The sequence below is a fragment of the Petaurus breviceps genome, unplaced genomic scaffold, assembly GCF_028583685.1.
Source record: "Petaurus breviceps papuanus isolate PSGF00001 unplaced genomic scaffold, PetGlider_PUasm1.0 140, whole genome shotgun sequence".
NCBI classification, from domain to species: Eukaryota; Metazoa; Chordata; class Mammalia; order Diprotodontia; family Petauridae; genus Petaurus; species Petaurus breviceps.
This window is the reverse complement of record NW_027185698.1, coordinates 21,379,380-21,395,806: the sequence shown is the minus strand read 5'-3', so window position 1 is coordinate 21,395,806 and position 16,427 is coordinate 21,379,380. Positions and strand designations below refer to the sequence as shown.

The window sequence follows — 16,427 nt, the reverse complement described above, 5'->3', positions numbered from 1 at the left end:
AAGTTGAACCCATTCTTATATTCCCCAGTGAATGTTTATGTCATATAGATAAACTAACTTTTCCACACAAAACTTGCTCTAACTTGCCATTGCTTTAAGGAAATCTTCCCAAAGACAATAATTTTACTTAATTTAAATTTTAAAGTACTAATTATATCAATATAACATAGCTTTCACCCTTCATGAAGAAGTTCATCTTTTAATGAAATCTAAATTCGGTGCCCAAGTGACCAGAGTGTCTATTTGAGTAAAGTGTCACATACTCAAGCAAAACTATCAGTGAAGACAAAGCTGCATTTATTAATGTTGTGCAGTTTCTCTGTGGGACCCAGGATATCTAACTATCAAACTATAACACATTTGCACTGACATTTTTAATTTGAATTACAGATAGGACATGCATAAAATGATAACTTTCTGAGAGCTGTCTAATGTATCATAAAGCATTTCTAGATAATAATATGTTAAGCAATATTTCTCCTAACATAACCCCTAATTAGACTACTTGGGAAGTACTTTAATGCGTCTTCCCAAGGCACTTAATTTAGCAAGAGACTGTAGCTAAGGCATTGTGTTGAACTCAGAATATATTTGATCTTCTGTAAAAAAGCAAAAAAAAAAAAAGTTGGCCAATCCTCCTATGTGATAATGGATACCTATATCAGCTGTTGTGACAAGAGGCTGCTCAGTCACAGCACAGTGGAAAAAAGCTTAATGGTACCAAAAAGAAAACAACAGATCCCCATTTTTTCCCCAAGTACCAGCTATATGGCCCAACTACCTATTCTCATACCCAACAATAATGCAAAATTCTGTGTCCAAGGTGCTGAAGTTCTTTTAACTGGACGACTTCATTGAGTTTCTTGTTTCCTTGACTTACTCAGAAGAATCAAGTCTATACAGTCTTGGAATGGACTTCATAGAAGAGACCTTTGAACTCATCACTCATTTTATAGGCAAAGAGTCAAACTCAGAGTAATTAACTTGGCCAAGGTCACATAATAACATATTTCCAGTTAGATGCTTTTCCCACCACCCCTAGATGTTAATAACAATTCATATGTCCCTTGAAAAAACACTGATGCAGACATACAGATATATACATAGATATATTTCCTATACAACTGATCATAGATATGGCCTGAAAAAATTAGACTATGGTCTATAGCTCTCATAAATCAGTTAGTGAAAAAAGCAAGAATATTAATAACTGACATTAAAGTTTAGAGCATCCAATTCAATTGAATATTGATTAACCAGAGCCAAGAATATTTTAACTGTTAATAGTATGATGAAAGTTCGTCTCTTCTTCCACTGTTCTATGTGTAAAGCTGGTGCTATGTACTAGAGATATGAAGTACAAACTAAAACAAGTCCCTGCCCTAAAGAAGTTTAGTGGGGGTGGGGAAGGGGTTTGGTGGTGGGGGTGGGGTAGAAGCCATGTAAACAGATAAACAAAGCCAGAAGTGATGGGGGCAAAGATGAGATCAGGCAAAGCACTTTATGAATATCTGAGGAAATAGAAAATACCAGAGGCTGAGGAAATACTTCAAGGAGAAGATGGTGCCTGCCTTGAGTCTAGAATGAAGAAAAGAGACTTAAAAGGAAGAGATGAAGAGAGGCAGAAGGGACAGCTTGTGTGAATGATTGCATGGATGTGGGAGATGAGGATGGAATGTAAATGTCAGGGAAGAGCTGGACATGGTGGAACTTTGGGAGAATGCCCGAGGACACGACTATACATGGGCTTTATAGGATCAGAGATTTAGAGAAGGAAAGGATCTTACTGGCCAGTGACTGCTTTATTTTATGTGTGAAAAAGAGATACTATGGAGAGATTAAACAATTTGTCTAGTGTCACAAAGCTAGTGAGGTTCTGAAACAGGATTACAACTCAAATCTTCTGCACCCCAGGTCCAGCTCTCTGACCATTTTACTATCCCGTTGCCTCTCTTTTTGCAAGTTTATGTGTAGTTCAAATCTAGTTTCAGACAGTTACTAGCTGTATGATCCTGGGCAAATCATTTAACCTCTCTCTGTCTCCATTTCCTCATCTGTAAAATGGGAATAATATTAGTTCTTACCTCCTAGGATTGTTGTGAGGATGAAATCAGATACTTTGCAATGAACTTTGTAAACCTTAAAGTGTTTTATAAATACCAGCTATTGTTGTTGCTGTTAAAATTAATAATACGGTATGATGGGAAAAGTGTTTTTTGTATTTACTACCACTTACTTATATGACCCTTTGAATACTGGGAGCTAGAAATATCAATTCAACTACCACTGGGTTGCATTTAATCTGACCATAAGTATGAAGCAAATGTCATTTTGGTGCTTGGTGAAGTTAGACTTGAACTCTCCCTCTATCATTCATTAGCTGTGTGACCTTGGCATAGTAACTTCACCTCTCTGAGGCTTAGTTTCCTCACCTGTCAAAATAGACAACAATAATATTTGTATGGGGTGACTAGGTGGCACAATAAATAGAGCACCAGCCCTGGAGTCAGGAGGACCAGAGTTCAAATCCGGCCTCAGACATGTAACACAAAACTAGTTGTGTGCCCTAGGGCAAGTCACTTAACCCCAACTGCCCTCCAAAAAAAAAAAAAGCAAAAAAAAACCCCCAATAATAATTTGTATTCTCTCTCTTCATGGGGTTGTTCTGAGAATTAAATGAGACATAAGTACAAAATTCTTAGTAACTGCAAAACTCTAAGTCAGTCTCAGTTATTGCTATTATCAGATGCATTGTTACTCTGTGCCCTACAAATAGCAAGCAGATGACAAATGTCTGTTCAATGAATGAATGAGTGAATAATAAACACAGGGTAGCAGTGGACAGGGAGGTTGAAACTTAGATGGGCTAGTAAAAGTGATGTGGGCTAGTAGGTTTTAGAAACTATATAAAGCTGAATAATTTACATATAACAGGGATTGCATTGGCTAGAAAGGTGAAAACATTCCTCAATTTTATTGCTTTTAATAGATTTCTCCTTTGTGCTTTTCCTCATTTTTTAGACTAGCTATACTTCACTCATTATCAGTGTGTCTGTTAGTTTATTCTAGGTATTTTGATGACCAGAACACCAGATAGTTCACATGTCTCACTCTCACAGATACTTATCTGTTCCTAACCCTGCTTCATACCCATACCTCATTCATGCATATAAACATGGTGGATAGAAGCATAAGTTCCCTACATGTTCTTACTATTATTTTCTCTCTAAAGTCAACATGCCAGTATCTTCCATGTCCATGAGCCTGCTGTTCTCCAAAAACATGTTAACAGTTCCCATAAATGCTGTGAAGGCCTCACATCTTGAGACAATGCAAGTTATAGGATACTTTACACATTAAATAAAGCATCTTATCTGAGGAAATTGAGATTATGTACATGTGTAGACATATATGTGTGTATATACCTATATCTACATACATCTAGCTAGCTATCTACTTATATATCCAGGGTGTTCCAGAAGTCTTAATGCTAAGCTATTAAAACTTAAAATTGGGGGCAGCTAGGTGGTGCAGTGGATAGAGCACCAGCCCTGGAGGCAGGAGGACCGAAGTTCAAATCTGGCCTCAGACACTTGACATTTACTAACTGACCTTGGGTAAGTCACTTAACCCAAATTGCCCTGCCTTTCCCCCTCAAAAAAAACAAAAAGCAAAAAAACCCCCACAAAACAAAACAGAAAGCCTTAACATTATACCAAGACTTTTGGGCCTATATACACACAAATACATATATGTACACATATGTGTATACACATATAATGCACTTATATAATGAATTTGTTTAATGTAATTATATATAATCCTATATGTAGTATGATATAATATATAATTATAATATGTATAATAAATACATAATTATATACACATTGTATATATGTATGCTATGTAGTGTTTATATACATACATGTTTATTTATATATTTATACATGTATATGTATGTTTAAGCTATTAAAGCTTAAAACTGCACTATTTTTAGAATACTATTTATATGTGCATTTGTATATTATTAAATATTATTTTCAAGAAATAGAAATTACAAACTCATCACATATAAAGTGTATAGTATGCAATAGATATTGTATACTACATATACATATATAACTGGCATATTTTGCTGTGCACATACTATAATATGTTTGCTGTTATGTCTATATATACACATATATGCACACACACACACACACACACACATATATATATAAATATATGTATATGTATGTGTGTATATATATATATTTACATATCTGGGACGTATCATTTTTACTCTTCCTTCTTTGTCAGGAACAAGAACTGACAAACAATTCATAAAAGCAATCCAAAGAAGGCTTTTATAGGTCAGGGGGAAATGATCACCACTTGCTTTTTCTTCCTTAAAAGATTTTTTTTCCTTCATGAGCATTATAACAAACTATGGGCAAGCAGTATCAATTTTTTTAAAATTGCATGTCATAAATCTTTTAAAAATTTATAGCTGTCAGTAATAGATAATACTTGTGAATTTATGTATTTTGATTAACATGGACAATCAAAGAATTTTTAAAAGTAAAGAAAACTATTTTCTTCTTATCTTTTTGGACATTTAATATGAAATCTTTTGCCAAGGGAATATATTTTAAATTGCGAGTCCATAATGTAGAAAAAACTGTCTTTCAAAAAAGATGAAATTTTAATGTGAAGTTGGATTGAATTTGTTTCATGTAATAACTTTATCCATTACTATAAACTAAATATGTATATAAAATGCTTTCCATTTCTGTTTGTGGCTGTAATAATTTCCACAGATATGTATGTGAATACATGAGTAGAGTGTATATACTTAATTATTTCAATAATTTTCAGTCTAAAATAATTTTAAAATTATATGTAGAATTAAAATTATATTTTAAGTGGATCTTTTTATAATTCTTAGAGCTCACATTTCTCTAGGGCTTTAGAATTTGTAAAATGCTTTCTTTTAACCAATAGTAGAAGAGATTTTATAGTTGAGGAAACTGAGGCTCAAGGAGGCTATTTGGATTGTCTGGGTTAGACAAATACTAAATATTAGAGCTGGGATTTAAATCCAAATCTCCTGTTTCAGAATCCTGTCTATATTTCTAGAGTCTAGGTATGCTAAGGCAGCTAGGTGGCACCATAGTCCAGAAAGCACTGGGTCTGGAGTCAAGAGACCTGAGTTCAGATAAGACCTCAGACACTGACTAGTTATGTGACCCTGGGCAAGTCCATTTAAGCTCTGCTTGCCTCTGTTTCTTTAATTGTAAAAAAAAAATGAGAATAATAACACTATCCACTTCCAGGGTTGTCATGAGGACCAAATGAGATATTTGAAAAAAAAGTGCTTAGTATGGTCCCTGACACAGAGTAGGTGCTGTATGAATGCTTATCCCTTTATCATTCCTTTTATATTGGTGTAGGAATATATAGCCTAAGAGTTGTCAGAAGTATAACTGTGATGCACTGGAATTTTACTAGCTTTCAGGGTATCAGATGTAGTGTTATACATACAGTTAAGCAGGGATGGGCTAGAACCAGTTCAGCCCTTCTCCAGAAAGCTGATTGTTAAATTTGCAGTGCGAACATTTATTATACCTTGGAAGTCAGCAAATGCTACAAATCAGGACTGGATTGATAATTTTCTTAATGTCTAGACTTAAGGAAGTGATGAAGAAAATGTTAATGATGCAGATTATACTTAAAGACAAAATGACAAAGAAAAACCAAACATGTACAAAGACAGTCATATGAGTGCTGTATTCCCTTACCATCATCATTAAAATTATCATAGAACATAATAAAAAGGATTTCTCCTTTTCCTTCTTTAACAAAGGTAGGTCTAACTGTTCATGTGTTGGTTCCAGTTGTGACGGCTGTATATTATTTAAATATACACAATCATTTTTAACAACCAGAGGGACGTGAGGAAGATCAAAGTCACATTCCAAATTACAGCTGGAATGCTCATTTTCAGAGCATGTTAACAACTTTCCATTTGTACTTACCTCCCTGTGGAAAGAACTGAGAGTAAATCTCTTTGAAGGTTTCTTCATTAACAACACCACTGGGGCATTCCTAAAGAAAGTTACAGAGAGGCAGTATGAGTGAATAGCCTAAAAAATATGAATTTTTGCACTTTTCTTGGGGAGGGAGTACAGAGCTGTCCAAACTGTGAATCTTCTGTGCTAGAAAAATGAAAGGCATAACATTTATTTGGAAGGAAGAAAACAGTCTATATAAATGCCAATGAGTCACACAGAGACTGAATGGGATAGTGGGTAGGGTATCTGCATCAAAGTCAAGAAGACCTGGGTTCAAATCTTGCCTATGACACATACTGGCTGTGTTACCCAGGGCAAGTCACTTAACCTCTCAGTGTTCTATGCAATTCTATAGACTCCTTGTTGCAGAGAAGGTGCTGACCTACACTGGTAGAAGGAGTTCCCTCACTGAGGAATACCTTATACTAATGAAATAAGGTCTAGTCCCTATCCCTGTGAGCCATACTATATCTTTGGGTCATATAGATTGAAAAAATATAATATGTAATTTATCTACATGATTTTTGTCCCTGATTTACCAAAAAAGACAAACAAATAAAAACCCCCAACATTCTCCCATCATAAAAGGCTTAAAAAATCCTCAGTCGTTCTGGAGGGGAGAGAGAGACAAAGAGAGAAAGACAGAGACTGAGAGAGACAGAGACAGAGAGAGAGAGAGAGAGAGAGAGAGAGAGAGAGAGAGAGAGAGAGAGAGAGAGAGAGAGAGAGACAGAGAGAGAGAGAGAGAGAGAGAGAGAGAGAGAGAGAGAGAGAGAGAGAGAGAGACAGAGAGAGAGAGAGAGAGAGAGAGAGAGAGAGACAGAGAGACAGAGACAGAGAGAGAGACAGAGAGACAGACAGAGACAGAGAGACAGAGACAGAGAGAGACAGAGAGACAGAGAGAGAGAGACAGAGACAGAGAGACAGAGAGAGAGAGAGACAGAGACAGAGAGACAGAGACAGAATCTCCAGGACCTAAAAGGAGGAAAGTCTATAACAATAAAGGGATGATACTATCTACATAGACATGACATACATTTTCTGGTCAGAATAGTTTTTTGATACTTGACTCTATGGCAGTAACAAGCATCTGCATGAGCAAATGAAAAACTTCATCTAAAACCTTACCCTCTAGAAGAGGCTTTTCTTAGTTCCCTCTCTACCCTCCCTCCTCTTCTGTCCTCACCAGTGCCTCCACTCAGAGAGTATCACCCATTTGTACAATATATATTTCCCTCATTAGAATATAAGCTCCTTGAATGCTTGGGCTATTTTTTCCACCTTGCCTTTCCCTAGTACTTAGCCCAATACATGGCACATAGTAAGGATTTAATAAGTATTTGTTCAGGAACAGACTTTGATATAGTGAAAACATGTTTCAGGGGCTATGTCAATGCAAGCCATCTGTTTGTAATAGAAATAAGCGAACAGACTTGATGGATCTTGGCTAAGTGGTGGTGAGTTTATGTAGGGTCAGAGATGGAAGCTGGCAGAGCAGTGAAAATGCTGTTAGTAAGAGGTGAGGATGATTAATAAAGACAGGCAGGAGTCCATTGAGTCATTGAGTCTTTTCAACTAGTTTTCATTATTAAGTTTATATAATCACTACCTTCTCTAGTATAAAGAAACAACATGTTAAAATCACACTGTATAGGGAGTAGTATAAACAGTATTGAACTTGGATTCAGAAGATCTGGTTTTGAACTTGAGTTCTGCCATTGATTAGCTATGTATATCTTGAACAACTACACTAAACCACAGTTTTCTTAGCTGTAGAATGGGGATAGTAATATTTATAATGCCTACCTCATGGGATTACTGTGAGGTTCAAATGTCAGTGATATAGTTTCATGAAATGGGAAGAAAACCTAGGGGCCATTGGGGACAAACACCTCATTTTTCAGAAGAAAATGAGGCTCAGATATTTACTAAAGTCATGTGGTAGCAAATAACAATGGCGGGTTTTGACTTTTCTGACTCCAAAAGCCAGTGTTCTTTCCACTGCATCCCTCTGAGTCACCCACAAAGTGTTTTGTAACTATATAAAATGCCAAACAAAAAAAGAGCTATTGTAATCATTTGTGTTTGTTTTCTGTTTTGAATAGATTAATGTCTGTGACACGGACAAAACAACTGTTACTAATTCTGAAGGGGGGTTCATGAGGAGAAAAAAGGAAGGAAATGAGAAAAGAACTGAAAACTAAAGGCTGCCCATCAACTGGGGAATGGCTGAATCAGTTGTGATATATGAATATAATTAAATATTATAACATGGCAATAGATGGGCAAAGACACAATTTAAGAGCATCATAGAAAGCAGAAATTGCTTGCAAAGTGAAGTAAGCAGGCCCAGGAGAACAATGTACACAGGGACACATGTAAAATGTGAATAGTGATATTTGCTTTCCTTCCTTGTCAGGGTTTTTGTAAGGATAAAATAATAAATGTCAAGACACACTGAAAATAGAAAAATGCCAGAATCTTAAAATCACAGAATTTCAGAGTGAGGCAACAGAGACCATACACAAATTCATAACTATAGAAACAGCTTCTAGAAAATCTTTAAATGGTCATACATCCTTTATTTGAAAACTTACCACTCAACTACCCACAGTGCAGAATATTTTTATTTTATAGTTGATTTTTTTAACAGAAAGGAAATGTATTTTAACATCAGATATTGGCTGCAATATTAGTCACTGACTTTAACTTGATTCTGTTGTCTAAGTTTTGTATTCATTTGTGTGACTGTAGTCATTGTGTATAATTTTGTTTTTTTCTTTCTTTACTCTGCATCAGTTCATATGAGTCTTCCCATGCTTCTCTGATTTTTTAATCTTGGTTATCCCTTTGGTCCAATAATATCATGCTGGATTCATATATGAAAATATTTTTAACAATTCCTTCAATTGTTGGCCACAAATGTTTGTTTCCTTGCTTTTTGCTATGACTAGTTGGCTGCTCATCAACTCAACTCAACAGCTTTTGTTAAGTGAGACATTGTGCTGGGTGGTAGGGATACAAAGACAAAAGCAAAATCCTCCTGTCCCTAAAAGAGTTTCTTCTATTTGTAGGAAGAAACACACTCATGGGTCATCAAATAGAAAATATGAATAAAGTTTTTAAGAAGCAATCTCAAGATGGAGAGTATAGGTTCTTTTTATCACTGGGCTTCTTCAGTTATAAACCCAGCAGTAGAGTTGCTGGGGAAATTATGTAAATTGTATAGTAACTTTTTTTTCCTAAAAATTTCAAATTGTTTTATGTAGTCTTCATCTTCTTTAAGCCTTTTTATTCTCCTGGTATATCTTCTAGGATATTCTCTTCTCCCTTAATTTCCATCCCTGAATTGATCAACAAGTACTTATGGCACTGTGCTATTATGGAACAAACAAAACAAAACAAAAATCCCTAGTCTGGATAAGCTTACTTTATATCGCAGGAGACGACATAGACACACATACATACATACATATATATACATTTATTAGTATATACACCCATATGTATATATGTGTATGCACACATATATGAATACAGAATAAGCATAAGATAGTTTGGGAGGGAGGGCATTGGCTTATGTGGGAATCCAGAAAAGCTTCCTGCAGAAGTGTGAGCTATGTCATGAAGGTGAGGAGGGTATGCACTCCAGATATGGAGGTTGGTATTGCAAGAGATAGAAATCCTTTAAGGGAGTGAGAAGGCCAGTTTGGCTGGACTGTAAGAGTATGGGAAGATAAATGATATATAAAAAGGGTCAAAACACAGGATTGGGCCAGGTTGTGAAGGACTTTAATTAGCAAACAAAGGATATATATATACATATATATCCTTTGTTTGCTTATATATATCCTTTGTTTGCTAATATATATATGTGTGTGTGTGTGTGTGTGTGTGTATATTACCATAAAAGCAATAGGGAGCCACTAGGGTTTCTTGATTAGGAGAATGACATTCAGATCTGTACCTTTGTGATATCTTGAATAGGATTCTGGAATTGGAGTCAGTTTAAATACTGCTTCAGACAGTTATTAGCTGAATGACCCTATTCAAGCCACTTAAACTCTTTGAGCTTCAGTTTCCCCATCTATAAATGGGGAAATTGACATGTAATGAAGAGGGAAGAGTTAAATATCATTATGTGGTTTGAGTCTGTGATACTTGGAAGCTGGGGTTGCATGAACAGAAATAGAATTTGGAAGAAGAAACAAATTTAGGTGGGAGGATTACTTCAATTTTGGATATATTGAATTTGAAGTCTAAGTGGGACATCTAGGTAGAGGTACTCATTAGGCAGTTGGAAATGGGAAATATACTCAGGGGAGACTCATGTCTCATTCTCTCTTTGTCTCTATTTGGGAGTCATCTAATGAGATGATTACCAAAGCCATAGCAGCGAATATGAACACATAGACAAAGAGAAAGTGAATGACAGCACCTAGGAATATGTAGGGATACTCAGGGTCAATACATGTCTAAGATGAAATGCAAACTATTACATTTACCTTTTAAGGCCTTTTGTAATCTCTGGTTATAACCTCTCTTTCCAGGCTGATTACACATCACTCCTCCATATATACTCTATATTACAGCCCTACTAGCCTCCTTGCTATGCCCTATAAAATTATTCCTTCTCTTATCTTCCTGTCTTTGCACAGGCTATATACATGCTTAGGATTCTTTTCTTCCTTATCTCTACCTCCTGTAACTCTTAGTTCCCTCAAAGACTCCAGTGCCCAGTACAGTCTCTGGCACACAGTAGGTTCTTAGATAAATGTTTGTTGAGGGAGCCACGATGACAGAACAGAGAAAGCACTGAGCTGAGTTCTCCCAACATTCCCATCTAAACAACATTAAAATAATGCCTCAAATTCAATTGTGTAGTGTGTAGCAGCAACCACACTGGCATACCCAGGATGGCTACTAGCACAGATACTTAGATCTGCTTTACTAGGAAAGATAGCTGTTTAAGGGGCCAACAATCTTTTAAACTATCTTCACTAGTTCAGGGGAAAAGTCAAAAGCCTGAACTTCAGAGAAAACACAAACGGAAAACTAAAGACCAACAGAAAGGGCTCTGACTGCCTGAATCAATTATACACTTTACATACATCCCTGAATTGAGAGGGCCTTTACATCTGAGCAGTCAGGGAGCTCTGCACATATGGCCACCCAGAATCTCAACCAGGGAATCATAAGATCCTTCTCATAAGCGAGCCCCCAAAGCAGAATACCAACTGCAGTATATATACACTTCTCAGAGCCAGAAGGTATCATAACGCTCTTGACTCAGTGCCTAATTAGAAATTAGCAAACGGTGCGAAAGCCTTCCTATAAGCAAGCCTCCCCTAAGCAAGCTTCCCTTAATGAATTCCCCTTGAGACCTATTAATGGATGGGGAAGATCTTAAATCCCATTAACATTACAGAATAGCAGAGCTAACAAAAGATTACAGTCAGACATTCTTTAACCCTAAGACTACATAAGAAGTCAGAAAGAGAGATCTGTAATTTGAGGGAGGAGGATGCCCATGTAGATGAAACACCAGTGGTGGGACTAGGGGAGTGGTATAACAGAAGCAGCAACAGCTTTGAAAGCTATCAAGCTTTGGTATGAGGACCTGGAAAACAGTCAGAAAAGGAATTATGGGAACCCCTATGCTAGCACTAGACATATGACCAGAAGCTGATTGACAACTCCATTGCCACTTCCATGTCATAGTTTAAGGGCAGAGAGACACACTAATAGTCAAGAGTCCCAGTGGATCACTGACCCTGAAGAACAATATTATTTCCAGTTCCAAGGGAGGAATAGTCCTGAGGAATAGTATTGATTGCAGTCCTAAGGGATGAGGGGCCCTTCCTGGGTAAGGAGCAGAGTGCAGACCAGGGCAACAGTGTCCATACCTCTTCCCAGATCACACAGCCTTGGAAGCACTGAAAACTTCCAATCTTTCAGAACTAGCTCTGAAAACAGTAGTGTGAAAAAGTATGAAGCTTGAGACAGTACCCCTCTCTCTCCCAATGCCAGGAAGAGATCCCAACATTAACATAAAGTTCCATATCAAGAAATACAGTGGGGGAAAAAATGATCAAACAACAATAAAATAACTTCACCATAAAAATCTATTATGGTGACAGGAAAGATCAAGACACAAATTCAGAAGACAATGAAGTCAAAATAGTTACAAACAAAGCTTCAATGAAAAAAATGCAAATTGGATATATGCCCAATGAGAATTCCTAGAAAAGCTAAAAAAAAAAATGATTTTTGAGCTCAAATAAGAGTAAAAGAGGGAAAAGTAGGTGAAGAAATGAAAGCAAAGGAAGAAAGTTGGAAAAAAAAGACAATATCTTGGTAAAAGAGGGACAAAAAATACTGAAGGAAATAACATCTTAAAAAACAGAACTGGTCAAATGGAAAAAAAGAGGCACAAAAATTCACTGATGAAAATAACTCCTTAAAAAGCATTGACAAAATGGAAAAAGAAAATAATTTCTCTTTTGAAAAAAATTATTTTATTTATTTAAAATTACTTATTTTTTAATTTTCAACATTCACTTCCATAAGTTTTCAATTTTCCCCCCCTCCCTCCCAAGATGGCTTGCAATCTAATATGGGCTCTACACATACATTCCTTATAAAAACATAGAAAATAATTTCTTAAAAATTAGAATCAGGTAATTAAAAATTAATGACTCCAGGAGACATTGGAAAACAATAAAAACAAAGTAAAAAGAATGAAAAATAGAAGAAAATGTGAAATATCTCATAGGAAAAACAACAGACCTGGAAAATAGATCAAGGAGAGATAATTTAAGAATTATCAAGTCACCTGAAATTCATGATCTAAAAAAGAGCCTAGACATCATATTTCAAGAAATGATCTAGGAAAACTGCCTCAATATCTTAGAAATAGAGGATAAGATATAAAAAATAAATCCATTGGGATTTAATAAATCTTCCACTTGAAGGAGATCTCAAAATGAGAACTTCCAGGAATATTATAGCCAAATTCCAGAGCTCCCAGGTCAAAGACCAAATACTTCAAGAAGCCAGAAAGAAACAATCCAGATACCACAGTGCCACAGTCAGGATCACACAAGATTTAGAAACTACAAAATAAAGGCTTGGGATATATTGTGGAAAGCCAAAGGACTAGGATTACAACCAAGTATAATTTACCCAGAAAAACTGAGTATAATCCTTCAAGGGAAAAGATGGAAATTTAAGGAAATAGAGGACTTTCAAACATCCCTGCTGAAAAGACAAGAGCTAAAGAGAAAATGTGACTTTCAAATACAAGACTCAAAAGAAGCATAAAAGGGTAAACAAGAGAGCAATCACAAGGGACTAAATAAGGTTAGACTGGTTACTTTTCTATATGGGAAGATGATATTCAATAAGAACGTTATCATTATTAGGGCAGTTAGAAGGATTCTACATAGAAAGAGGGTGTGGAAATGAGTTAATGAGAAGATATTAAAAAAAATGGGTAGGTGAGAAAGAGGGATGCCTTTGGCAGGAGGAAGGGAGAGGAAAGATGGGGGAAATTATCTCACATAAAACTTGTATGGAAAGAAGAGGGGAAAATAGTCAGGGCAGTGGTGGGCAATTCCAGAATCTCAAAAATTGCTGGAAAAACTGGAAGGCAGTTTAGTATAGAACTAGGCATGGATCAACATTTCCACTGTATACCAAGATAAGGACTGAAATGGATAAATGATTTAGAAATAAAGGGTGATATAAGTAAATTAGGAGAGCAAGGAAGAATGTACCTGTCTTATCAATAGATAAGAAAAGAGTTTATGACCAAACAAGAGATAGAAAGGACTACAGGAAGTAAAACAGATAAGTTTGATTATATGAAATTAAAAAACTTTGTACAAACAAAACTAATGCAGCCAAAATTAGAAGGAAGACCGGAAACTGGGCAAAATTTACAACACATTTCTCTGATATAGACCTCATTGCTGAAATGTATAGGGAACTGAACCAAATTTATACATACATACATATATACATATACATACATACATACATACACACACACACACACACACACACACACACACACACATATATATATATATCCATTCCCCAGTTGATAAGTGGTCAAAGGCTATGAATAGGCAGTTTTCAGAAGAAGGAACTCAAAGCTATCAATAGTCACATGAAAAACACTCTAAATCATTACTGATTAGGGAAATGCAAATTAAAAAAACTCACACCTATCAGATTGGCTAACATGATAGGAGAAGAAAATGACAAATGTTGGAGGGGATGTGGAAAAAATGGGACACTAATGCATTGTTCATGTAGTTGTGAACTGGTCCATTCATTCTGGAGAACAATTTGGAACTAAGCACAAAGAGTTATAAAACTTTGATACCTTTTGACCCAGCAATACCACTAGGTACTACTAGGTCTGTATTCCAAAGAGATAAAAGAAAAGGAAAAAAGGACATATTTGTACAAAAATATATACATTCAGTTCAGTCATTTTTTTGGGGGGTCATGACAAACCACTCTATTTGGGAAATTTTTGGCAGAGATACTGGAATGTTTTGATATTTCCTTCTCCAGCTCATTTTACAGATGACGAACTGAGGCAAACAGAGTTAACTGATTTTCCCAGGGTCACACCACTTGTAAGTGTCGGGGGCCAGATTTAAATTTAGGAAGATGAGTCTTCTGACTCTAGGCCTGGATCTCCATCCACTATATCACCTACCTGCCCCAAAATAGCAGCTATTTTTGTGGTGGCAAAAAAAAATAGAAATTGAGGGGATGCTTATCATTTGGAGAATGGAGTTGTGGTATATGATTGTGATGGAATATTATTATGCTATTTTCAAATCTTCAGTAGGCTATCTAGGTGACTCAGTGTATACAGTGTCAGGCCTCGAGTCAAAAAGATTCATCATCTCGAATTTAAATCAGTCCTCAGACATTTAGTAGCTGTGTGACCCTGGGAAAGTCACTTAACCCTATTTGTTTCAGTTTCCCCATCTGTAAAATGAGCTAGAGAAGGAAATGGCAAACTACTTAAAAATCTCTGCCAAAAAACCCCCCAAATTGGGTCATAGACAGTAGGACACAACTGAAAATGACTGAATAACAACATTTCAGGAGTTGGTTGTTTGAAAACAACAATGACAAATCAGCACTTGGTGGCAGAGCTTCTAGTTAAGAGCCTATCCACACCTGGGTAGAGTGTTCCTTGGCTAACAAACAATTCCTTAATCTTCAGACTTGTACATGTCCTCATTTTGGCCTGGCAAGACCTACTAGGACTTGTTTTCCTACTCTTATAGCCTTCAAAAACTTAAGATCACTTCCAAGCCACAATGAGATTTCCCTTTTTAGAGGAAATGACCATAATAGCAAGAACAAAATAGATGTTCACAGCAACAAACAAGCTTTTAATCCTTCAACTTAAATGGAGACATTTACTTGCAGGGCTTGGAAGAGTATATTAGATATGTTCTGGGTTGAGAAACATATTAAGAGAAAAACATTGTGGGGTCAGGGAAAGAATGCTGGACTTTGAGTTAGCCTCGGACACAACTTTATGACCACAGTCAAGTCATTGACCTGTCTGAGTCTCAGTTTTCTCATCTGGGCAAGTCACCTAATCTTTTTGAGGCTTAGTTCTCTCATCTGTAAACTGAGGATAATACTGCCTATAGTACATCCTTTTAGAGTTGTAAAGGCAAATGAAATAATGTGTGCAAAGTATTTTGTGAACTTCAAACCATGAATGGTTTGAAATCAATGTCAGTTATTATTATTAGTATTACCATTACTACCAGTTAAATTCTCAGATTCTTAGTTTGTTCCTCTGTAAAATGGGGATAATAATGAGCACACTTTTTTACTTCACAGGCCTCTTGACAGGAAAGTACTTTGACGACCATACATAAGGCACTGTATAAACGTGAGTCATTATCATTGTAAGAGCAACCTGGCAGACTTAATGGAGCTTCACAGAAATATTCATATATGAATAGAAAATTTCTTTTGCATAACTTCATGGGTCTCTAACCCTATTATTCTCATATAAGAAAACCTCTCAGCTCATCTTATGTTGTTTTTTTTTTTATCACTGATAAAATGCTGTAGAAATGACTGCAATAATATTACTATTTGGATCAACTTTCTTGGTGCTGTCTCTTTATCTTATTATTTTACTCCTCACCTTTGCTTGTGTTACCTCGTTGTTCTCCCCCTTTGCCTCATTTTCATTTCTCTTATATTCATTCTCCTCTCCTCTGTTTTTGCCATCACTTATCACCCTTATCGCTTCATGCCTGGACTACTCATGTCTCTCCTCACTCCAATACATTCTCCACCCAGCTGTCACAATGA

The 16,427-nt window shown here is 36.1% G+C and overlaps 1 protein-coding gene across 2 annotated transcripts in view; it reads right to left on the bottom strand.

Moving 5' to 3' along the window:
* Positions 1 to 16,427, bottom strand: part of KCNIP4 (potassium voltage-gated channel interacting protein 4) — a 482,165-nt gene that overhangs the window by 26,738 nt on the left and 439,000 nt on the right. For both annotated transcript variants that reach the window (XM_069069109.1, XM_069069119.1), the window contains exon 3: positions 6,021 to 6,090. In XM_069069109.1, coding sequence (XP_068925210.1) covers positions 6,021 to 6,090 — 70 coding nt within the window. The remainder of the gene's footprint in view (positions 1 to 6,020; positions 6,091 to 16,427) is intronic.